At 49.9% G+C, this 26028-nt stretch overlaps 1 protein-coding gene across 13 annotated transcripts in view; it reads left to right on the top strand.

The window, feature by feature from the left end:
- The first annotated feature begins 216 nt into the window (after positions 1-216).
- Positions 217-26028, top strand: part of Fhad1 (forkhead associated phosphopeptide binding domain 1) — a 124382-nt gene continuing 98570 nt past the window's right edge. For 8 of the 13 annotated variants that reach the window (XR_013049438.1, XR_013049437.1, XM_076565612.1 and 5 more), the window contains exons 1-3: positions 228-375; positions 3793-3899; positions 14214-14420. Coding sequence is in view for 10 of the 13 variants with exons in the window: in XM_076565612.1 (XP_076421727.1) it covers positions 3807-3899; positions 14214-14420 (300 nt within the window). In the remaining 3 variants the exon portion in view is untranslated. Of the gene's footprint in view, positions 376-3792; positions 3900-14213; positions 14421-26028 lie in introns of all 13 variants that reach the window. The other 5 variants (XR_013049439.1, XM_076565615.1, XM_076565614.1 and 2 more) reach the window with 2 other exon arrangements.

Below are 26028 nucleotides of genomic sequence, written 5' to 3'. Positions count from 1 at the left end.
CGTGCTCGTGCTCACACGCGCGCTCGTGCTCGTACACACACACACACACACACACACACACACACACACACACACACACACACACACACACAGTCACACACACAGTCTCTCTCTCTCACACACACACACACACACAGAGTAGGTGCTCAGAGCGCGGCCACGCCCCCACAAAGGCCACGCCCCTCACCTGCTGACCCAGCCCGCCGCGTTGCCATGGAGACGCACGTACACAGGCCGGGCAGGCGCGCGGGGTGCGGGGCCAGGAGGGAGACTCCGCAGAGCGCGGCAGGCCGCCTCGCCCTGGAGCTGTCAAGCCGCTCCCAACCCGCAGGGCTCTTGGAGGAGGACTGAGCTCTAGTTTCCTCCTCCTGACGGGTAAGTGCGATTCCAAGGATGACTGGCAGAGAGCAGTGGTGATGGGGGGAGGCGTGTCCTCGCCCCAAACTCTCCAATCCAGGCTCTAATTTCAGGGCAGCTGCCCAGACACCAACCTTTCCTCCCTAAGTGCAGTCACACCCTGTCCCCAGAGGCATCTTGATGGGGACTAGGATGTCCACCTGGTGCAGCTGGATTAGGAGGAGAACTCTCTGACTTAGGCGGTCATCCATCAGCAGTCACAGAGATCCCCTTGCCTGACCTCACATGCCCAGCTGTAACTCGGAGGAAAGTAGACAGCTGGCTCCCAGGCTGAGTAGCCTTCACAGAATGTTCACGCCATAGCCCATTTCTAACCAGTCTCTGACCCCTGTGTGATGGAAGCTGATCGGCTCTTGGCGGGGTATCAAGAGAGACCAAACCACAGTTTAGCACGTTCAAATGGCTACAGTATTATCAGGCAGGTGAGGGACTGCACAGGGCCGGACTAAGATGTAGAAACGATGTCTTCAGAGGAAGTGGAAGAAATAGTCTGAGCTTCCAAAATCCCATCTAGGATTGACACTGAAGTGGGAAGGGAAAGGTAGAGGCTGACCTTCCTTGGAGATATTGTTTTGTCCTCTCATTCAGTAAGTATTTACTGAACTCCTCGATCTGTGTGGCGTGGCAGCTCTGGGCACTGGAGACGGAGTAGTGACCAAAACCGCCAGGATGGCAGAGGGCCCCAGGATTTCACTCTACAAGCAAGCTAACAAGTGAGAGACACTAACAAGTGAGGGAACGCAGGCAGGAGACAGGAGACTCCTAGACCAGAGACCCCCGCCCCTTGCCTTGGCTATCCTGCATCCACTCCGGGTTCCATCATGCAGATGGGTGTGGTGGTGCATGTCTGGGAACACAGCTCCCAGAAGGTGAAGGCAGAAGAATCAGGAGTTCGAGGTCATCCTTGAATGCCTAGCCTTGATTAGACTCAGTACAGGGTATTGATGGAGAAGAGACCTGAGTGTCCTCACCATCACAGCTACAGGGTTTTTTTTTGTTTCTATCCCCAGTGACATAACTCTGTTTTCCAGAAGGTTCTCACTTGAAAAGAAAATGAGGACTGTTGCTCTTAGAGCTAGTGTTGAGATGTGTCCTGGGCACCTGGATGGAGCGCAGTTAGAATTCAAACAAAAAGATGCATTATCATCAATGTTTTAGGAATGTTCAGTGTTTGTTTTTAAACTGTGCAGAACTTACTTTGGAGTGCATTGTGAGATAGAAATACGGATGGATGGGTAGAAATATGAATGGATGGGTAGAAATATGAATGGATGGGTAGAAACATGAATGGATGGGTAGAAATATGAATGGATGGGTAGAAATACGAATGGATGGATAGAAATATGAATGGATGGGTAGAAATATGAATGGATGGGTAGGTGGGAAAGAAGGCACAGCAAGCTGAGCATGGTGGTACACACCTGTAATCCTAGTGCCTGGGAGGTAGAGATGGGAAAATGAGTTCAAAGTCAATCTCAGCTATACAGTGAGTTTCAGACCAGCCTGGGCTACCTGGAGAACTTGTCTCCAAACCCCAAACCTAATTGTGATAATAACATTAATAGCAAACTATTGATTACAGAATCTGGCGAGCTCATAGGAATTTGTACTCCTTTCTTTTCTTCTTTTAATGTGCGTGGGGTTTTGCCTGCAAGTGTGTGTGTGCACTGTGTCCACTCAGTGCCCACGAAGGTCTGAAGAGGGCATCAGATCCCCTGGAACTGGGGTTATGAATGGCCACGAGCCACCACGCAGATGCTGGATAATCAAACCTGAGCCCTTTACAACCCTGAGAAGCCAGGGTTCAGCCATCTTTCTGGCTCCGTTTGATTTTCTTTCTATGTACTCTAGCCCACCCTCAAACTCACAATCCTCCTGTCTCTGCTTCCACAATGCTGGATTACAGACGTGTACCACCACACCCAGCTCGCTGTCTACTTTAAAGATCTCTGTATAGTTGGCATTTCCATAACAAAATGTTGGGGAAAATCTGTGCAGACTCCTGATCACATAGAATCTTGCGTCTTCCTACTGTATCTTTAGAAATCAGTCCTTGGCTCAGCAGGTAAAAGTCCTTGCCGAGCCAGCGTGAGGACCTGAGTTTGATTCCCATCACCCACCCACAGAGGGAGGGAGCTGACTCCTGCAAGTTGTCCTATGATCTCCATATATTTACTGAGGTATATGGACACCTCTGCGTGCGCGCGCACACACACACACACACACACACACACACACACACACAGAGACAGAGACAGAGAGAGAGAGAGGAGATAAAGACAGAGAGAGGGAGGGAGGGTGTTTTAAAGTTAAAAATGAAATCACCCTCTTTCCTAACTCAATATATGGAGAAATTCAGTGATTTACAAAGAAAGTATTAATTGATGCCTGATTTTTCAGGGGCCAGCCTGCTGGGTTAAACTCAGTGGGAGTGTGTGGGTCTCTGAACTGGAGTTTGAGAAGCCCAAATTAGCGTCAATGATAACAGCGTTTGTTGTGTGCCAGGCAGCCTAGGAGAGAGTAACTCACCCACAGTATCTGCACTAGTAAGTGCTGGGTCATAGCTAATCAACATGAGCAGTGGGTGTCATGGATAACTAGGTGGGCAGCCATCATCCACAGCATTCAGGTTGTGCTTAGGTTATTTAGAGCTTTGTTTTTTCATCGGGAGCTGAAGAGATGGCTCAGTGGTTAAGAGTTCTTACTGAACTGCTCTTACAGAGAACCCAGGTCCAGTTCCCAGCACGCACATGGCAGATCACAACCACTTGTTTTTGTTTTTTTAATATTTGTTTATTTATTTAATATATATGAGTGCTCTATCTGCATGTATGCCTGCACACCAGAAGAGGGCACTAGATCTCATTACAGATGGTTGTGAGCCACCCCATGGTTGCTGGGAATTGAACTCAGGACCTCTGGAAGAGCAGCCAGTACTCTTAACTGCTGAGCCATCTCTCCAGCACCTCCCCCACTTCACAACCACTTGTAACTCCAATCTCAGGGGATCTGGTACCCTCTCCTGACTTCTGCGTGTTTCTGAATGCACTTGGTGAACATTCATACACTTGAGCACGCATGCGCACACACACACACACACACACACACACACACACACACACACACACACATTCACATAAGGTAAAGAAATATATTTTTGAAAATTTTGAGTTTGATTATCAGATTTCAATTCTTCTCTGTTAGTGATCACTATTAGGCGAGATGACCTTCCAAAGGCATGGCCTTGTCAGCACCTGGCCACTCCCTGTCTCGACAGACCTTTCCCTCGGGTCACGATGACTCTAGGGAGACCCTATCCATCCCAGTCTGGCTAATGTGTTTCCCTAATCAAAGCCTTTCTGATCCCTTCTGCAGGGAAATCAGAGAGAATGAAAGCCTATTTGAAGAGCGCAGATGGCTTTTTTGTCCTAAATAAAAGCACCACAATCGGCAAGCATACGGATTCGGACCTCGTCTTACAGGTAAGAACACGACCCACCCCTGCCCCATGCTACTCCAGCGCTCTTTAGTGTGGGATGGATGCAAGGCTCTCAAAGCCCAATTGGCTACATCCAGCAAGTAGCCACCTAGGCCCTTGAGCCACCAAGAATACACAATCAGGTGCAGGAATCTTCTGGGGGGGGGGACTGAGTATCACCTGAAAGTGACGGGCCTTCTGCCTCTTGCTGAACACATCCTCACAGGTCCCAAGTTGTGCCCTGTCCAAAGCAGCCTTCTGGGTGCATTTAAGGTGTGCATGGGGCAGGTGCATTGAACTACCCTCCCCTGTCCTGTGCCAAGGGAGGCCTCTCTCTTTCCAAAGCCCCCTCACCCAAGGCCTTTCCCTTTTCTTAGCCTGCCTTGGAGGGGACCGTGGAGTTCAGGAAGCTCTGAGGTGAAGCCTTGGGCTTAGCCGCAGCCTCCTTTGATCTACTTCATTCTCTGATGGGCTGTGGTTTGGTCCAAAGCCTCGGTTCACTGACAGCCAAGGAAGTGGAAGAAATGAATAATCAAAACAGAGGTTCCGAGTCTCTTTAAATATTCAAGCAGGTTAAAATGTGTGTGGAAGGGCAGAGAGCTAGGGATGGGGCCTCCTACAGCAGGAGAGCAGGGGCACTGCCCCCCAACTCTGTACCACACCTCTTTAATAATCCTTCTTTTGAAACAGGTGAAGAGTCACAGAGGGTTCTAAAGGTAGTGGAGGGAGCTTGAGTGTGCACCTCACTCTGTTTCCCCAGTGACACACTTGTGTGACACAACAGGCCAGGACATGGGTCATGGTCCTGGACATATGTGTGGGGGACACACAGGGTGGCCTGTGGAGAGCAGGTGGCCATGGTTTTATCACGGGTGCAGATTCGTCTGCAGAAGCCGAAATGCAAAACATCTGCCCCATCATAGATCTAGACCCCACTTCATAGTTACAGCGGCCTCTCCCACCATCCCTGAGCCCTGAAACCAGTCTCCTCTTCTCCATGTTGATAAATCTGTTATTTGAAGAAAGTTACATCAATAACATCATACGGGGTATGGCCTTTAGAGCTAGGGGTTTGTTTCGGATGTATTTAGATTGCTATCTTGTTTCTTTTTTACTGCTGGGTAGTATTCCGTGGTATGGACATGCAGCTGTTAGTTTAACCATTTGTGTAGAGGATATTGTGATTATCTCTAGTTTGGGGCGGTTTACAGATAACTGCCCATTTCAGTTTGCTGTCCACTGCTGTGATAAACACCATGACCAGAAGCAATGTGAGGAAAGAGTTTATTTGGTTTACAAGTTCTGATCATAACTCATCACTGAGGGACGCCAACTCGGGAACTCAGGACAGGGACTGGAGCCGAGGTCACAGAGGACATGGCTTACTAACTTATTCTCTTAAACACCCCCAGGACCACGTGCCTAGGTGATGTTGCTGGCCCCTCCCACATTAACCATTAATTGAGAGAATGCCTCACAGGCTTGTCCAAAGGCCAATCTGATGGAGGCATTTTCTTAATTGAGGCTTCACTTCTGAGATGATTACAGATTGTGCCAAATTTACAAAGTATCTACCCAGCACATTGCTGTACACAGTTTGTGAGTGGGCATGAACACCTGAGAATGTGACGGCAGGGTCACAGAGCAGGGTCTGTTTAGTACCTAGAGACACCACCACACTTGTCCAAAGTGGCTGTGCGGTGGCCATCTCCGCCAGCATTGTAGGGGAAGATGGTCCTGCACCCCCCTCCAGCGGTGAGTGCTATTCACGGCTGTTTTATTTTAAGTGTTCAGTACGAGGGACAAGAGCCCCATAAATCTCCGTATTTGCCTCATTTCTGATTCTAGAGAGAGGACATTCAGCATCCCGCCATTACATAGCAGGTTAGCTATAGTCTAGCGTTTCTGGAAAGTTCGCCTAGTCTTAGAACAAATTCGACCAATTTAAAAAGTAGCTCAGCAGCTGGGCAGCGGTGGCGCACGCCTTTAATCCCAGCACTCGGGAGGCAGAGGCAGGCGGATCTCTGTGAGTTCGAGGCCAGCCTGGGCTACAGAGTGAGATCCAGGACAGGCACCAAAGCTACACAGAGAAACCCTGTCTCAAAAAAGCACACACACACACACACACACACACACACACACACACACACAAAAAAAAGCTCAGCATATTCCCTGTGGTACTTACTCTTCTGGATGCCAGGACAAAATACCTGATGGAAACAACAGAGAACCTTGTGTGAGTGCACAGTATCCGAGAGTTCACAGACAGAGACATAGAGAGAGACTTTAGGTCACTTTATTTCCTGTTAGCCAAGGTAAAAACAGGAATCTATTTAATTTTTTCTGTTTTGTCTATTATTTATGTGTGTGAACGTGTGTGTGTGTGTGTGTGTGTGTGTGTGTGTGTGTGTGTGTGTGTGTGTGAGAGAGAGAGAGAGAGAGAGAGAGAGAGAGAGAGAGAGAGAGAGAGAGAGCGCCATGGGAAGTGGCATGTGGCAGTGGCTTGTGGCAGTCAGAGGACAACACTGTAGAGGGGATTCTCTCCTTCCACCTTTACAAGGGTGGCAGGAATTGGACTCATCCGCCCAGGCTAGCATGGCAAACATTTTTTTAAACTATCTTTTTATTTATTCTTTGTGTCTTTCACATCATGCATCCCAGTCCCACCCATCTCCTGTCCCCTCACATCCACCCTCTGCCCCTGCAACACCCCCCCCAATAAAACAAAATAAAATTTAAGATAAAAAAGAAAAGGAAAGAAAGAAAGGGAAAATCTCGTCATGGAAGCTGCAGCGTGACACAGCGAGTCACGCAGGAAACCCCTTTATCCACACATCTTTGTGTACAGGCATTCATCACAAAGAATCATTAGTTTGGTTCGAGGTCCCTGGTCTCTGCCTCACTGGGACTCTCCCTGGACATCCCCTTGCTGCCCCGTGTCGTAGAGATCCTGTGGCCCTGGGTCTGCAGGATCTCCCTTTCCCCCACCTGTGCTCCAGCAGATCACAGACAGGGTGGACGTTGGGGTGCGCCAGCACTTAACTCTGGTTCTGGGCCTGGGTAGTTGCTGGGTTGGTCAACCCGCCAGCTCTCCCCTGTCTTCAGCACCAGGACAAGCTCTCCAGCATTGCCCTGGCGAGCAAGGGGCAGGGCCAGTTCTCCAGCTTCCACACCCTTGGGGCCGGCTCTCCCACACCTACACCTCCAGGGCCAGCTCTACTGTGTTCCCCAGTCCACGTGCAAGGGCCACTCTCCCGAGTGCTGCAGCTGATGAGGGTCAGGGACAGTTCTCCTGCACTTACGACCTCAGGGCCAGCTCTCCTAATGGCAAGCACTTTTCCCTGCCGGGCCATTTCACCAGCCCCACTGATCTCTCTTTTTGGATCCTACTATAAGACTAAATAATCATTATGGTTTGAAAAGGCATAGGCAGGCAGAGTTGGACCTGAACCTCTTTCTGTCATTTTCTGACTATGAGGCTTCAAGCTTATGTTCCCATCTGTAAACTATGTACCTCTCTGGATTCTGGTGTTGTCTGAATGAGGAGAGGCATCCGAATGCCTGGCATACAATGTTAAGTAAATAACACCGTGATCATCATTATGGTCTCATAAAATGAGGCTAAGAGGAATTCTCAGGAGCGCTGGGGGAGAGGAGGGCACCTATGGAGCCTGAAAGCTGTTTGGAAAAGGGAACTAATGAGAATCATTATTATACGGGCAGCAATTGAGTGGCATTTGATATAAAAATAATTGGCCACCTACTGTCCTTGGCCTCCTTCAAATGGAAGTCAGCAGGGTGGGGCGGCGGCTCCATAGTTAAGAGAGCAGGCTGCTAATAGAGAACCCAATCCACGTGAGGCTCACAACCGCCTGGAACTCCAGCTCCGGGATCCAACACCCAGCACGCGCACGCGCACACACACACACACATACACACACACACATACATACACACACACATATACACATACACACACACATACACACACACACACATACACACACACATACACACACACACACACACACACACACACACACACACACACACAAATAAAAATAAAAATTTCAGAAGTCGCCCCACTGGATAAAGTGGAGCTGGTGGGGCTCGGTGGGTAAAGGCCTTGCCGCCAAGTCCGGCCACCTGTGTCTGATGCTGGGACCCACATGGTGGAAGGAAAAAACCAGTTCCTGCAATGTGTCCTCCGACCTCCGCATGTGCACCATGGCATGGGTACACCCCCAAATTAATAAATAAATGTGATCTTAAAAAAATCTTACAATAAATAAATAAATAGTTTTATTTGCTCAGGTCAATTCTAAAGGATGGGGGACCTACTCCCCAAGATTTCTTTTTATTAGTAAACCCAACCTCAAATTGGGGGTAGATGCCATTGTATTTTGACATTAAATTTTCTGATAATGAAAGGGAGCTCAGTACTTAAAATCATGGAAAGTAGCCAAGCATGGTGGCATGGGCATTTACATCGAGCACTTGGGAAGCAGAGGCAGTTAGATTTCTATGAGTTCAAGGCCAGCCAGGTCTGCATAGCAATTACCAGCCCAGTGAAGGGCTCCATAGTGAGACTGTCTCAAAAAAAAAAAAAAACACTAAACAAAGTGAAGTATGAGAGGGAAAAGCCAAATATAACCGTACGACTTAGGTACAACCAAGGCTGATCTCTAGGGTTTGCCTTCCAGACTTTTCTTTGCCCCCTGTGCAGACTTTGGCTCCTTTGTGGCAGCAGGAAGCCCACCTTGGGCAGCCTGGTCTCCACTGTTATCAGCACACACTCATTTCACAAATATTTACCTGGCTTGACAGCACCTAGGGCGGAGTCACGTGGTCCTGCAACCTGGAAGCAGATGCAGCCTTGAGTGCCCACAGACGTGCTAATAGTCACATGTCAGCGTCAGGGCTCTAAAGGGAAGGCGGGGAAGGTCAAGGAGGACACAACCACCCACAGGGAGCCAGGGAATTCCACGTGCAAAGGCCCTGAAGCCAGAGGACATGTGGTGAGCCCACAGTACTGAGAAAGGCCGTGGGTCCCGCGGGGAGACTGGGAAGGGCTGAGAGGCAGCTGGGACTCCTCAGGTGGCGACTAGGGTTCTGGTCCAGACCGGGAGAGCAAGGGGAGAGAGGCACTGAAGGGCTCCCAGCAAGAGAGGGACCAACTTTCCAATGGCCGCTCTGTCTGCAGTGTGACTCAGACTCCACTCCCTGACTTAACGCAGCTCAGCTCGGTGCTAAACCCTCCTGAGTGGAGTAGTGTAATTGTGCAGTTTAATATTGGAGGTGGTTACTGATGGCTTCTGTGTGTGTGTGTGTGTGTGTGTGTGTGTGTGTGTGTGTGTGTGTGGCTGTGTGGCTGTGAGGCTGTGTGGCTGAGAGGCTGTGAGGCTGTGAGGCTGTGTGGCTGTGTGGCTGTGTGTGTGTGTGGCTGTGTGGCTGTGTGTGTGTGTGGCTGTGTGGCTGTGTGTGTGTGTGGCTGTGTGGCTGTGAGACTGTGTGGCTGTGAGACTGTGTGGCTGTGTGGTTGTGTGGCTGTGAGGCTGTGTGGCTGTGAGACTGTGTGTGTGGCTGTGTGGCTGAGAGGCTGTGTGGCTGTGTGGCTGTGTGGCTGTGTGGCTGTGTGGTTGTGTGGCTGTGTGGCTGTGTGGCTGTGTGGTTGTGTGGCTGTGAGGCTGTGTGGCTGTGAGACTGTGTGTGTGGCTGTGTGGTTGAGAGGCTGTGTGGCTGTGTGGCTGTGTGGCTGAGAGGCTGTGTGGCTGTGTGGCTGCCTGCCGAGGCCAGATGAGGGTGTGGGAGCCCTCAGAGCTGAGTTGCAGCAGGTTGTGAGCTCCCTGATGTGGAATTTCACATCTCTGGAAAGTGAATTTCAGTGATCTCTGAAAGAAGCAGCCAACACCCTTAACCAATGGGCCATCTCTTCAGCCCCAACTTTAATTCTGAGACAGCTTTTCACTGAATCTGGACTAGGTTCCTGGGACCCACCTGTCTTCACCTCCCACATACCCCCATGGCTAGAGGGTTACAGATGCCCCCGCCATGCCTGGCATTTACAGTGGGAATCAAAAGCCAGGTTCTCATGCTTACATGGTAAGCAGGGTACCCGCTGGGCCATCTCCCCAACACCTCTTTCTTAGTTTACGAGATACGTTGCCCAGGCTGGTCATAAACTCCTGGACTCAAAGCGATCCTCCTGCCTCCGTCACACACATAACTTCCATGACAGGTGCACACTGCTGCACCTGGTGAACATGACTGTTATTCAGGCTCTGCCGAGAAAGGACTTCAGTTCTTTTTGAATGAAGAAATGTCCCCATCCAGTGGCCGACATGCTTATGAGCATGCTTATTAAATGCAGGCTCCTAACTTTCAGATTCCTCCGCTCACTGCATCCCGGCTAGCCTCTTCTATTCCAGCAGCAGCCTCTCCTCCACCTCCCTTATTCCTGTGACTGATCTCATGGTCACCTTGGCAGACCTTATCTAGAATCCCTTAGGAAGCAAACCTTTTGAAGGTGAGTCTAAGAATCTGCTCCCATAGAGGAGGAACTGAGGGGGATCCCTGGTGCTCCCTGGCTGTCCAGCCAAGCCAGACTGGCAAGTTCCAGGCCAGCAAGAGGCCCTGTGCCATAAAATAAGGTAAACAGCACACACACAATGCCACCCTATGGAATAAAAACTACTATTATTGTTATTACCATCTTTCACACCAGAGTGTGTAAATGGGTCTTAGAAAGGCCTAAACCACACAGTCAGTCAGGAGTGGTTTCAGACGTGAGACTGACTCTACGCTTTCCCGTGTGGCTTGGGGAACACCTAAAAATCCTGGGGGCTCACAGAGACAATAAGGCAGCCACCTAAAGCAGTGGAATCCTCAATGAGAGCTAACAGTTAAACAGGGAAGCTGAGAGGCTCATGTGACCCTCCTTTGAGGCAACACGTTGGGCTGGCGCCCCCTGCTGGGGAACTAGGGTAACAGCATGTTTTCCCTAGGAGTGCCTTGAGGCTGTACTACTAGGGTAGCCATTGAGTCCTACCTGGGGTACAAAGGACAGGTTCTCAGAGTAAACAAAGCCTGTCAGAGTGGGGCTAGAAAGGCCATCTGGTAGCTAGTGTGAGGATCTGGATTCAGTGACCAACGTTCTGGCTTGGCAAGTGTGGTGGTTTGAAAGAAAATGGCCCCCAAAGGGAGGGGCACTAATAGGAGGTGTGGCCTTGTTGGAGTAGGCGTGGTCTTGTTGAAGGAAGTGTGTCACTGTGGAGGCAGGCTTTGAGGGCTCCTGTATGCTCAAGCCACATCCACTGTCTCAGACCGCTTCCTGTTGCCCGTAAGCCAAGATGTAGGATACTCGGCTACTTCTCCAGCACCCTGTCTGCCTGCACACCCCCTGTCCCATCATGATGGTAATGAACTAAACTTCTAGAAACGTAAGCCACCCCAATTAAATGTTTTTCCTTCATAAGAGTTGCCACGGTCATGGTGTCTCTTCACAGCAGTAGAAACCCTAAGACAGCAAGTCAAGGTCCGGAGAGCCTTGGTACAGTGAACGAGCAAGGCTAAGCATCTGCTATGGAACATAACTGGAAGACGGAGCCTCCCCACAAAGGGCTTCGCAGCTTGGCATTTGAGAGAGACTCTTGAGCAGGCAGAATGAATGGGAAACTGGCTGATGGGTTTTTGGTGGTGAAGTAGATGCGTCGGCTCTGCCCCAGTAAGGTACAGGATACAGGCAAGCTCTGCGTCTCCTTCAGTCACTAGTTCTGAGCATGTGCAATGGGGGACCTGTGTGGTGGCTGTGTCACGAGACCACATTGCTAGGAAGTGGTGGGGACCGCCACTGGCAGCTAAGTTAGAGCAGAACATTTCACTCGTTAACTTTCTGTTTCCAACAATGTATTTATTATCTCACAGCTCTCGGGTCAGAAATTTGGGTGGATTCAGTCTCTGTTCTGGGTCACTCAAAGCCAAAATCAAAATGTGGACAGACCCAGGGTCCTCCCTGACGTCTGGAGATGTCGTGCCTCCCAGCCCATTCAGGCTTTTGGAAGAATTCAGTTCCTTGCAGTTACTGAGATGAAACCCTCTTTTCCTTGCTGGCTGTCAGTTGGAGGACATACTCAGGTTCTGGAAGCTTCCCACATTCCGTGGTTTCTGGCCCCCTTTCATCTTTAAAACCAGCAACAGAGGCTGGTTGCCTGTGATTCCTCTTCAGACCGCTCTCTAGATCCAGCTACTGAAAGGCTGGTCTGATTTCAGTGTGTGTGTGCGGGCTCACACTCAAGTGGGTGAATTTCAGTGTGTGTGCACGTGTATGCACACGTACATGTGTGTGTGTGGGGATCAGATGACAACTTCAGGCATTATTGTTCAGGTACACACACACACACTTTTTTTTTTTTTAAAAAAAAATAATGTTTCTCAGTGGCCCAAAGCTCACCAAGTAGGCCAAGCATGAGCAACCATGCCTGTCTTTTTACATGGGGATAATCTCATACTTACAAAGCAAGCAAGCACGTCACCTAAGAGCTATCTCCTCTGCTTTTGAAAGTACCCCACCCCCCAACTCCTGTGACTCAGTCCCACTTGGGTAAACCAGGACTGTCCACAGATAAATAGTGCACCATGTGTACGTACCACACTTTGCCACAGAGCAGAGGGTAGTAACAGATCCGTGAATCCCCTCTGCTCTGAAAATGTCAGTGGGGCTGGAACCCTGTTCTGACTGACCCTGGTTGTCAACTTCACATACTGAAGAATGGCCCCCATCAGATCGGCCTGTGGACATGTCTGTGGGGCATTTCCTTGAGTGCTGGTTGATGCGGGAGGGCCCAGCCCTCTCTGGGTGGTATCAACCCTGGGCAGATAGGCCTGGATCGTTTAACAAGGATATTCGAACATGAGCCTGAGAGCAAGCCAGTGAACAGCACCATGGCTTCTGATTCAGTTCCTGCCTCCAGGTTCCTGCCCTGACTTCTGTCAGTGATGAACTGGAACTGTGAGCCAAATAAACCTTTCTTCCCCCGAGTTGTTTTTGGTCAGTGTTCATCTCAGCAACATAGAAGCAAACTAGGAAATGGCCTGAGCTTAGATTCTCAGCTCCCACATGAAAAGCCGGGTTGTCTGGAAGCCCAGGACTCGGGATGTGTAGATGGGAGGAGCCATGAGGTGGCTGCCAGTCAGTCTGTCCAACGCAATGATACAGTGAGAGACACTGTCTGGAAAGTTAAAGCAAGACATGGTGAGGATACCTGCCGTGTGACACTGTTCCTGGGGAGACTTGAACAAGTGTCTACGCACCTCAGACAGGGAACTAACGACAGACCAAAATACAGACACCACCAAAGTTCAACTTGGTGAACCAGTGAGTTTTACTGGGGTCACTTACAGGAATATAGGTGAGGGGTCACTACAGAAGCAGAAATGACCCAAAGACAGCTGCATCACCAAGGCCCACCCCAGCATGGGTGACAGCTCACAAAAGCTGGGAACCTGGAGCACTCTGCACAGCCTGCAGGTAGTTTAACAGGTTGCAGTGTCCTTTCTGGATACCCTTTCTGGGTATCTCTGCTTCTTCCAGGAAGCTCAACTTGTCTGTCTGTCTGTCTGTCTGTCTGTCTGTCTGTCTGTCCTCGGCAAGCCTTACTGCTTACATAAGCTTGGAGAGGGAGGGACCTAGTGCATCTGCTCAGTTCCTGGAACTTCCTGAATGATGCCTTCGAGTTGTTGACTTCCCCAGCTTAAAGAGCTTCCCAGCAGGATGGACTGTTTCACCGCTCCTTAGAACAGTGGGTCTCAACCTGTGGGTCACAGCCTCTTTTGGGAGGGTGTGTCAAATGACCCTGAAACATAAGACCATCAGAAAACACAGATATTTGCATTCCAATTCATAACAGTAGCAAATACAGTTATGAAGTAGCAACAAGAACAGTTTTATGGTTGGGGATCCCCACAACATGAGGAACTGTATTAGAGGGTCACAGCGTTAGGAAGGTTGAGAACCACTCCCTTAGAAGAACATTCTGTTGTTTTAACATCTGGTGTCTTAAGTACCTTCCCTCCAGGAAGTTTTACCTTGGTGTAAGCTACAGCACACCACCACCCAGTGTTGATCTCAGCCTCCACACGCATGTGCACAACTGTACATACATGCACGCATACGTACACGCGCAAGCACACACAGATGAGGACTGATGAGGACCCAGCAAGGAGGCTCCATGTCATCCCCTTCTGGCTGCCCACGAGCAGCTAGTATCAAGGATGTTGTGATTTTCATTTCCCCGGCCCTGACTGTTTTTCTCTCTCTCAGTCCTCAGACATCGACAACCACCATGCGCTCATCGAATTCAACGAGGCCGAGGGCAGCTTTGTCCTTCAGGACTTTAACTCCCGCAACGGCACATTTGTCAACGAATGCCACATCCAGAACGTGGCGGTGAAGCTGATCCCTGGGGACATTCTGCGGTTTGGCTCCATGGGGCTGACCTACGAGCTGGTCATTGAGAGCCCGCCCCAGGTGAGCCCAGCCTCTGCGTGGTCGGGGGGGGGGGGGGGGGCGCTGGACTGGCGCATGCGTGCAGTCCTGGTCTCAAGTACAGCCACAGGGAGCACTCTGCAACCCCACGCCAAACACAGGTAGCATAGCAACGAGACTCCACCCAGGCCCAGTTCTGGTACCTTTTGGGGGGGGAGGCGTGTCAGCGCCCCCTGGTGGGCACTTCCTTGAATTACATGAGCTGTTCAGGAGAGGCTGGAAACAGCTGGGTGGTTTTGACACGGAGATGGGCGCCTCCCTTCCAGGCTGCTCAGCTCGGCTGCTTCTCTCTGACCCAGCACGGATCCTCCGTAGGACAGAGTCTTTTCTGTGGCACCTGATACTGAGAGGGTATATCTATAAACTATAAATCCATGTCGAAGAAGGTGATGGACACGTGCCAGGTGTTGTTCTGGCCCAGATCAGAAATGGGTCTGAGGTCACATGCTAAATTATAATCTTTTTTCAAGTGAAAGTGAACTCAAAACTCACGCAGGCACCGTCCTCAGGGAGCTGTCGGTTATCGGGCTTGGCCGCAATCACCTTTACCCACTGAGCCATCTGCCCTGTCCGCCACTGTTGTCTAAAAACCGCGCTTCAGTATGGTGAATTTGATCTACAATGAACTACATGTGCTTTGAGGGTGGGATTGGTGGTTTTGATGTGTGAGTACTCCTGTAAAATTATGGCTACAACCACAACAGGCAGTGAACGTCACCACCCTGACCTCCTCGTGGTGTGGAGGTCATTTGCCTGCCATCTGCCATCAGCAGCTCCAGCCAGGTGTGGGTTACTCAATATGAACTTCACCTAGCTGTTGTGTGGACTCCTCAACAGAATCAAGTAAATTCTGAGTCAGCCTTCACACAGTCTGCTTTCTAAATGCTTCCTTCCCACGTCCCCGTGCGAAGCCTGTGACGTCCCTGACTCCTTTGATTGTCCGTTTTGATTTTTTTTCTGAAATTGTGGTAAAATACATTTGACATGGAATTTACCATCTTAGCCACATTCATGGGGGTAAGTCTGCTTGCTTTACGTCAACTCTCTCTGTTTTGCATCCAATCATAGAACCAGCTTGCGGAACTGAAACTCCATGCCCCTCAAATACTAACGCCCCCTCCCCCATGCACACACCCCCAGTCACTCAGACCATCATTATACCTCTGACTCTGTAAAAAGCAACTGCCTGGTGTGTATTAGTTATTTGTCTTGTTGTAATAAAATACCTGGCACAAGCAGGATTTATTTTGGCTCACAGGTCAAGGCTACACAGTCCATGAGGGTGACAGGAGTGTAGACAGCTGCACATGGCACCCACGGTCAGGAAGCAGAGAGAGGTGAATGCTGGTGCTCCGCTCGATTTCTACTTTTTACGCAGTCCATGGGATGGTGCTGCCACATTCAGTGTGTGTCTTCCCATCCCCTTAAGTACTCTAGATAACACCTCACAGACCACACGGAGACTTAACATTAATTATAAATGCTCGGCTGACAGCTTAGGCTGGTTACTAACTGGCTCTCACAACTTAAATTTAACCCATAGTTCTTATCTATGCCCTGCCACGTGGCGGTACCTTCTTTTCAGCACAGCTTGTTCATCTTGCCTCTCTCTGCTTCTCCTAGCCGACTCTGCCTTTTCTACCCCACCCTCTCTTTTTGTTCACAAATCCCACTTAACCTTTTCCTGCCTGGCTGTTGGCCAGTCAGCTCTTTACAATGAGAGTAATACATATTCACAGTGTACAGAAGGATTGTTCCACAGCATCCTAGGTTCTCTTTCACAGGATGAATGATGGGCCAGGTAGCTCGGCTACTTTCAGTGAATTCACTTTCTGTTTGTCTGAAGACCCGGGCCTGTGGGCTACAAAAATAAACAAACAGAAAGGACCGAGGGATATGGTGAGAGCATCTCATGACTCTCATCCGACATTTGAGGGACCTTCTGTTTGTTGTGTCTTACATTTGATGCCCAGGCTGACCTTGAACTCATTATGTAGCCAAGGATGTCTTTAAACTTCTGATCCTCTTTCCTCTACTTGTCAAGTGCTGGGGTTACAGGTGTGCACCACCACACATGGTTTATGTGGTGCTAGGGACACAACCCAGGGCTTACTTCATGCTAGAGAAGCACTCCACTAACTGAACCACACCCCCAGCCCGTAGTTAACCTCTGGGCTTCTGTTTCTAATCTCTGCCAAGCAGATCCATGTGAGTCATAGGCTCTTTTGTCTCCTTTTGGGTTTCTGTAGATGCATAAGGACCCCCCCTCCCAATGCTGGTATAGATAAGGCCTACAAGGACTCAGCTTTCCCAGCTGGCCCATGGACTTCGGGAAATCCTGTTTCCCACCCTGTCTCACTCACCTTTGGAGCTCTGGGATTACAGATGCACACTACCGCATCAGGCTTCACACGGGTTCTGGGGACATGAACCGGGCTCCTCAAGCTTGCGTGCGGCAAGCACATTACCCACCAAGCCCCCAGGTTTCCTCTCAGTCATGGCCAGATCTCCCGGGCTCTGTCCAGAAGGACTTGGCCAGAACCCAGTGCGCTCTGGTGATGTGAGAGCTCAAGCCACACCCCTCACCACATCCCTACCACGCCCCCCCCCCCAGCCTGCAGCAGCCTGTGCTGCCAGGGCTGACACGGCATGGCACAGGATGGAGAGGGACGCCTCTATGATGGAAGCAACCACCCTCGAATCACAGGCTTCCTCTTCTGCCGCGGCTTCTGCCCAGAGCGCTGCTACAGTCCCGGCAACCCTGGTCGTTCTCTTCCTTCCTTGGTTGATAATGACAGTGGTGCCGGTAGCCAGTGTTAAGGAGTGGTGAACACCGGGAAGGGGACCCGGCACTTCATGGACAGTCTCTCATTCAGTGTTTGCCATGCAGGTAGTCACCACTAATAGCTGAAGCTCACAGTCACACACTCACCACTTGTCAAGACAAAAAGGACAAAAAGCTGGACCCAGTTTTGCTTAATGATAACTCCTGCCCTCTTAACCAGAGGGGACAGGTCATCAAACTCCTGTCCCCAAGCGTGAGAAATGTGTCCCCTCCCCGCTCCATGATAAGAGCACTGACTCAGACTACTGAAAGCAAGGAAGTATATTTTACAACTTTGCAGGTCCCGACATTAGGCCAGCATGGCCGACACCTGACCGAGCGCAGAGAACACTTAGTACAACCCCAGCGTAAGCCCTCTCCTCCCTTTCCTCATTGGCTGAGGGACCAGGTGGGTGCATCTCCACAGGTCACGTTACCTGGGCCTTGGCTTGTCCTTTGCTGCCTACATTTGTCTATTTCATTTTTTTAAAAGATTTTTATTTTATTTTTATTTGCGTGTGTGTAAGGGCTCATGCATGCATGAGTGTTGTGTGTGTGTGTGTGTGTGTGTGTGTGTGTGTGTGTGTGCGCGCGCGCGTGCGTGCGCGCGCCTGTGGGAGGGCAAACAACCTTTTCACAGGGGTTACCTAAAACCATTGGAAAACACAGACATTCACATTATGATTCATAACAGTAACAAAATTACAGTTATAACGTAGCAATGAAAATAGTTTTATCTGGGGTCAGCACAGCATGAGGAACTGTATCAAAGGGCTGAAGCATTAGAAAGGTTGAGAACCACTCTTTTATTGGGACAAGGTCTTGCCTGTTCATGTGGGTGCTGACTTTGTTTACTTTCCTGATCCATGGGCAAAGTAAAAAATACCACCTGCCTTGCTATGAGTTCACCAACCTCCACTGGCCATGCTCTGCCAGGCTTCCTCCTGCTTGACTCAGTTTTCCACAGAAGAATTTAAAAGCAGGCAGAGAGAGGAGGGAGTCGCGCATGCTGAACCCTGCTGTTACCAAGGGCGTGCCAGTTAATAATTGACTTCGCTAACTGAGAAGTGAGAAAAAGAAAAACAGACTTTGAACATTCTTTCCACTGTTTCTTTAAAACAGCAACTGGGGATATACATTTGCAAATGTGCACATTTGCATACATCACAATCTAGCCCCATTGAGGTAACTGGTAAATACCCTGGATCGTTAATATCCAATGCGTGAACACTGGCGGGTTATAAGAGGCGCTCATTCCTTTGTCTGGAAAGTTTTCTTGAGAACTTTGGAATGTTTCCATGGTATAACTTCTAAAGCAGGAAAGTGGGTTTGTGCTCTGTAGCTGTCTAGAGCTCAGTGTTTCTCAACATGTGGGTCATGACCCCAAAGGACCCTCGGAAAACACAGATGCTTACATTACAATTCATAACAGTAGGAAAATTTAAAAAAAAAAGTTATGAAGTAGCAACGAAAGTAATTTTATGGTTGGGGGTGGGGGGAGGTCACCACAACATGAGGAACTGTAGTAAAGGGCTGGAACTTCGTTAGGAAGGATGAGAACCACGGCTGTAGCTGGCTGTGGGATTGGCACCCGTACCTGGCAGTGGGGTTGGTGGCTGTAGCTGAAGGGCCTTTTATTTCCCGTTTCTCTAATTTCTCACTGCCTGTCTTAGTCTAAATCTCTTCTCCTCTGAGCCACTGCTTTACTTGGAAGTTTCCCGCCTGAGTGCAGCATGGAGGCTTCTATTTGAGCTGTCGGAACTTGTAGCGCGCCTTTGACTGTAGGCACGTAGCTGCACTTGTATAAAGTGTCAGTGAGATTATGTCCAGGAAATGTTATTGTTATCAGGTGTCAGGAACCCGGACCAAATGGAGCCAAACCAAACAAAACCTTGTGACGGTAAAGCATCTGCTTCAGGCCTGGCTGGATCCAGGTGCTCAAATGATGCTTGGGAATCGGTCTCCTCCAGTTTCAATAGCTCACTATCTCAGGCAGATTCTGCACTGGGCTCACCTGGAGCGAGGTCTCCGCCAGCAGCTACAGCACCAGGTTTTTTTTCATTGATTTGTCTTAGGTTATGTGCCTATCTGCAACTTTTCACTGATGCCAGAGGCATGGATGCTCTGATTGGCCAAATCCTCTCATAGGCATTTTCTCGGCATGGAGGAGATGAGCTCTGCAGGGATTACCTGGACTCAGAACTGAGAGGGAGGGGCTGGGAAGACAGTGCTAGTGCTGCCTGGCAAGCAGGAGTTCAGTCTTTGATATCTCTACATTTTTCATGTGGGCAAGCATGTTTGCACATGTGTAAGCCTATATATATATATGTGTGTGTGTGTGGTGGGGGGTGCACCCGTGTGCTTGTGGAAGCCCTAGGTTGATGTCAGAAATCATCCTCAGTGGTGCTTTCTCCTTATTCATTGAAGCAGGGTCTCTCAATCAAACCCAGAGCTCACAGATAGGGCAACTCTCAGTAGCCAGCTACTCTACCTTCCAAGGCTGGAGCTACAGTGGGCCACCATGACCACCCAGCATTACATGGGTTCTGGGAATTCAGACTCCAGTCCTCACACTTGTGTGGCGAGTGCTTTGACTACTGAGCCTTCTCCCCAGCCCTGAAGAAGTGAGTTTGGTCCCCAGTATTCACATATAAAAGCGGGGCGTGGAGGCCAGTCTGGATAGCCGAACCCATGAGCACTAGGTTCAGCAAGAGACTATGCTTAAAAATGAGGAGGAGGGTAATTGTAAAGGACACCTGATGTTGAACTCTGGCCTCCGTGTGTGCACTCACAAACACACGTACAGGCATGCACACACGTGTGAGCACCATACACACATGAAAAACTGAAGAACTAAAAGAGCAAGTGTGTGCATACATACACCACACAAATGCACAGAATTGAGAGAAGGAAAGATCTCTCTCCCAGAAGATGGGCTGAAGGATGCACCATGGGAAGACACGGATGCTCCGATAAGAAGGGTTCCTACTGGCTGAGCAGAGCGTCCCTATCAGGATCCAGAGATGAAAGGGACCACTTTCTCCACTGCAAAAGCCTCCTCCAAGGAGGATGCTGAAGGAAGCAGGTGCCTGGCCGGAGGCTCCCATGCAGGCGCCATCTATCCCAGGGAGGTGGCGTTTGCAGAAGGCCATGGCATCTGCACCAGGATGGAGTGACAGGACTGGAGGGCTGGTGGAAACGATCAGGACCAATGTCGTCCTCAGCCCACCCTGTGCTTTCCTCTGCACTGAGATTGACAGCTTCTGGGAGACCTGCTGATGCATATGGAATCCTGGGGCCAGGGCCTTTTATATCAAAGGAAAGTTCCAGAGACCAGAAAGGGAGGGCCTGGGACAGTTGGCAGCCTCGGGCAAGGTGTGGTACTGCCTGCAGACTACACAGATGGCATCAGGCTGGGACTGGGGGACCAGAGAGAGGGTGCAGAGCCCTGGTGATCATCCCCTGGCTTCTTGTCTTTTCTGTGGTCACATGCTTAACCCAGCTGCCCCTACAAGACTGCTTTAACTCTCTCAGGTGGCAGTGGTGCCCATGTTCACTGAGTCTGGCAAGGTGAACTGAGGTAAAGGCTACAGGTAGGGATATCATTTACAAAAGTATAGGGTTTTTCCTATCTGATTTTTTCCCCTCATTTAGTGGACTGACCTGGAAGGGAATTCAGACTTGAAAGGGAAGGGAAAGGCTTCAGCCTGAAGATTTACAAAGATGAGAAAACACGATGAGCCAGATGCAGGGAGAAGATGGCCAAAAGAAAGGCTTTGGGAATAAGAAAAACCAAAGGCGTCCACTTTGGGGGCAGGGGAGGGGGTTTTGAGACAGGGTTTCTCTGTAGCTTTGGAGCCTGTCCTGGACTAGCTCTGTAGACCAGGCTGGCCTCGAACTTACAGAGATCCACCTGCCTCTGCCTCCCAAGTGCTGGGATTACAAGCGTGCGCCACCACCGCCTGGCAGTCGTCCACTTTTTTAAACTCTAAAGTTTAAAGATATAATTTGGCACCTCTGGGTTATGCAAAGTATAATCTTGGTGTCTCAGATTGCAAATCCCACCATAATGTTTCCTTGAGGGGTGGAGTTTAGAATTATTACCCCATTTGAAATTATAGACCCACCCCAGGAAGGCTGTTTGCCCAGGTACTAAACAGCACCCTCTGCTGTTTAGTGTGGAATCTGCACTTTTGGAGTCCAACCTACCTGGCAGCCAGGCTTGTTGCTGGGGAGCACATGCTGGCAGGAGGGTAGGGGGCTGTGGGGTGTACTCCACCCTCTGCCTCCCTGTATGTCCCTCCAGCTCTTGGAGTTGTGTAGTTGTGAGAACAAAATCAAAGTAGTGGCCCTTGCCAGTGACCCAAGGACTCCTCCGTTTAGGTGAGCTACGGTCGCCATTGCAGGGAGAATTGGTGCTTTATTTTTATTTTTATTTTTATTTTTTTGGTCTTGTAGCTTAAAGATAAAAAAAAAAAGAAAAACAAAACAAAAAAACCTGCGGCTATCTCAGTTGATAAAATATTTGCTTTGCAAACGTGGAGAGCTGAATCCCAGCCCTGTGTGGTGGTGCACGCCTTCAATCCCAGCACTCAAGAAGCCGAGGCGGGTAGCCTGTGAGTCTGAAACCAGCCTGGTCTACGTAGGGAGTTCTAGGCCAGCCAAGGCTACATAGAGAGTAGAGTGATCCCGTCAAGACAAAACGAAGAACTGAATTTGATCCCCAGAATCCTCAGGGTAACAGGTTTGCATTCCCAGCTCTGAAGCAGTGGAGACGGGTCATTCCCTGGGGCTCCCAAGCCAGACAGCCTGGCCTCCGCTGCAAGATCCAGGCCAATGAGAGGCTGTCTCAAAAAAAAAAAAAAAAAAAAAAAAAGAACTAAGTGGATGGGTCCTGAGGAACAACACCCAAAGTTGTCTTCTGGCCTATACACACACACACACACACACACACACACACACACACACACACACACACACACACACTAGCCTTATTTCGACATAGTTTTGGATTTACAGAGAGGTTGTCATGGTATTGGAGTTCCTAACAACACTGCTTCCAGCTGCCCCGTCACCAGTAACTGTCCGAACAAAGAGAGGACCCACTCTGATTCATTACTATAACTGCACTCAGGACCCGCATCCCAGCCAGGACCTATGCTGCATTCAGCCACCACACCCCCTTGCTATATTCTCGTCTCTCCTTGGTGGTCCTGAGGAGTCCTGGCCAGGCATCCTGGAGACCGTCCCCTAGTCCGAGAGCACCAGGGTCAAGGCTTTTAAGGCCCTGACCCACCAAGATGAAATGTCCTCATTGCCCGATTCTCTCGAGGGCACCCGTTGTCTGCTGACTCCCATGGGTGTCTCCTTCTCACTGATGAGGACAGTGCCTGCCAGCTTTCTCTGTGGTGGAGTCAGTTTCTCCTCTTGAGAAGCAAGTAGCAAGTCACTAGACATAGCTCAGCCTCCATGGGGACCTGTGGACCCCCACGGAGGAGCGTCCCACGGGGAATTCCTATTCAGAGGTTTCCACCTACCTGAGTTCCTCTTCAAGGAAGCCTCCTCCTCTCCCCCAGCTGGTTATTTTACTCAATTGTTATATAGCAGGACAGGCTTGTGTCTATTTATTTTATACTTTGCTTTACAATTGGCTGTCCTTTATTTTGATGGCGAGGGTGTGTGGCTTCAGAACATGTGTGGGTGTGTGTGGAAGCCAGAGGACAATCTTTGGTGTTAATCCTTAGAATGCCAACTCCCTTATTTTGAGACAGGGTGTCTCCCTAGCCTGGAGCTCACTGGGCGGACTAGACTGGCTGGGCAGGGAGTCCCAGGGACCCTTCTTTCTCGGTGCTAAGATTGCAGGTGTGAGCCAGCACATCTGGCTTTTCACGTGGATGTTAGGGTTGAACTTAGGCCCTTGTGTTTACACACAGCAAGCCCTTTACCAACTGAGCCCATCTCCCCAGCCCCTGTGTCTTTCTGGCACTCAAACTGGTCTAGCCTTGGCCATTGGATGTTTCTCTCGGGTGGGGTGCTTGTCCCTGCAACACACCTACACTGTTTTCTCAGCTCCTTTTGTTTCGTCCCTCAGGGCGTCCCTGTTTTCTGCTATTGCAAGATGCCGGGGCTCAGTGTGTCGCCTCCCAGCCCCTGCCCCAGAATCAGCCAGAACTCTTGCTTGCACCACTCTGTTTGGCCAAGTGTGAGTCCAGCTGGGCCAGCAGACACCATCAGTGAGTGCCAGGCAGGATGCCAGGCACCGGGCTCAGCCGGGCGTCTGTCAGTCAGTGTTTAATCAGTAGCTCTGGGGGAAAGTGAGGCCAGCATGGGTAGCGCGGAAGTTACTGATAGACTGAACAGCGTGTCCCTTACAAGCAGTAGTTACACAGATGCTTGCTATTGTGACTCCTGGATGGCACCAAGTCTCAACAAATGTCGCCATTGGTTTTTGGCTGAACACTCAGATCCCTACCCCAGCTCATGGTGACAACTGACACATGAGTGAGTTTGTAACCTAACTCTTGGTGGGATCCATGCTTATGTTTATAAGTAATGCAGAAGTGAAGTAAGATGTGACGGGGGGGGGGGGGGGGGACCTCACATGTCCACCAACAACCCCAACTCCTAATAGACGGCTCTGCTGAATCGGATACTAGCTTCCACACACTGGAAGAACATGTTGTGGCTGCAGATATGACACGTATCCTCTTCATTGTTAATGTTTTATCTGTCACTGTCTTGGGGTGGGGCGGAGTGTGAGTGGGTGTGGTATATGCATGTGTGTACGGGTGCACTCACTCGTGTGGAGGCCAGACGCTGACATTGGGTGTCTTCCTCCATCACTCTTGACCTTAGACAGGGTCATTCCCTGCACCTGGAGCTCACTGTTTCAACTAGACTGACTGCCCAGTGAGCTGTGGGGATCTGTACAGCCAAAAGAGCAAGGTTCAGTATGAAACCCTGTCTCAAAAAAATAATTAAGATGGAGACACAATTGAGGAAGATAACCTCTGACCTCCATGCACGTTCACACAGGAAAACACTCTCTCTCTCTCTCTCTCTCTCTCTCTCTCTTTCTCTCTCTCACACACACTTTTTAAAAAGAACAAAGACTGCCATCCATCCCAAAGTGTAGTCAGGGTCCAGTGCAAGCTAAGTCTTTGAGATCTATGGTGTTGGGCATCTCTCCTCTCACACTGGTACTTCCCCTCATCGTCCTCTCTATCTCCCTGAAATTTGGGGGTGCATAATCCTAAGGCCACTCAGCCTCACATCCCTTCTGAGGTGCCATCCAGGTCTCATCTAGATTAAAAGCTGACCGGGAGGAGACAAGCCCTCAGCAGTGTGTATGCTGGCTGCTTAGAATGTGGGGGGAAGGTCCTTTCTGGGGTCTTACAACATGGAACACAGAGCACCCCATCTGACTCCACCACAGACACCTGCTGCAAATGCTTTAACTCCTGAGGACAATGTGCTAAGAGGAATAAGCCAATCATAACATGACTTAGCTCGGGGCTGGAGAGATGGCCCAGCAGTGAAGAATATGTGCTGCTCCCTCAGAGGACCCTTGTTAAGTCCCCAGGACCCACATTGGTGCCTACAACCGTCAATACTACTCTGGGACATCCAATGCCTCTGACTGCCATGGGCACCTGAACTCACATACACAGACATATACACATCATTTTTTAAATCTTTTTTTAAAAGCATTTACATCAGCCCGTGTTTGAGTGGGGAAGGGACTCAGTATCTGTGAGGTACCCAGAGCAGTCAGGTCCAAAGAGAAAGAAAAAAGAAAGAGGCAGGAAAGGGAGCTGATGAGTGAGAAGAGGACCTCGGGTTTATAAGACACAGCAACCTGAATGCTGTATGGAACTCTACTCACAGGATGCTTTTCAAAATGCTTAAGATGGGGTAAATTTTGTGCGTGCTTTGAGAGAGGATTTCTGTGCACATAGCCCTCAAATTCATGCTCTTCCTGCCTCCCAGTTCTGAGGTTACAAGCGTGCTCCACCACACCCCTGTCATGTCCTCTGGGGTTGGTTTGTTTACAGTTCTTAAGAGCCCCACTTCCCCTCTCCTCCCTCAGGGTTACTGCACTCTCAAGCCTGAAAAGTCAGCCATAGCAGAAGACCCTAGGGCCCAGCCTAGTCTACTCGGCTCTGCTTGGATCACATGCTCCTTGAACCAATCTTTATAGTCAAATCAGGAGATGTGACTGTCTGGTTACTTAGTCCCTTACACAAAATAGGGGGAAATTGCCCAGAACCACCCGGACCCAGAGATGGAGAGTGGGTCCTGCCTGTGGTCTGGGAGGTGATGTTCCTCATCATTCAGTACTCTTGAAGTTGGTTCGCCTGAGATGCATTCAGGCCACATGTTCAGTAAGCATCTATTAATCCAGTTAGAACAGTCTAGAAAAAAACTGAGGCTAAAGGGCCCAGCCAGGAACAGAACTCAGCCACGTGTCCTTCCTGAAAACAGACTCAAAGTGGGTCAGTGCGATAGCATTCCTAGGCGACTCAGTTTCCCTGGACACTTTTCTCCTCACTGGCTCTAAGAGTATTCTAGGATGCCCAGGGTCCTTGACCTGCTTCTCACCGAGTCAGACCCCTGAGCAGGGGACAGACAGCCTTCCTTTGATGGAGACGTGGCAGAAGAGATCTCATCAAGCTCCAGTTTAGAAGTGGCTGTCTGCTCCTCAGGGGACTACTGCTCAAAAAGAGAAATGACGGCCTTGGAAATACTGGGGCCGCAAAGCTCTCA

The sequence above is a fragment of the Peromyscus maniculatus genome, chromosome 2, assembly GCF_049852395.1.
Source record: "Peromyscus maniculatus bairdii isolate BWxNUB_F1_BW_parent chromosome 2, HU_Pman_BW_mat_3.1, whole genome shotgun sequence".
NCBI classification, from domain to species: Eukaryota; Metazoa; Chordata; class Mammalia; order Rodentia; family Cricetidae; genus Peromyscus; species Peromyscus maniculatus.
This window is presented reverse-complemented; position numbering and strand designations above follow the sequence as displayed.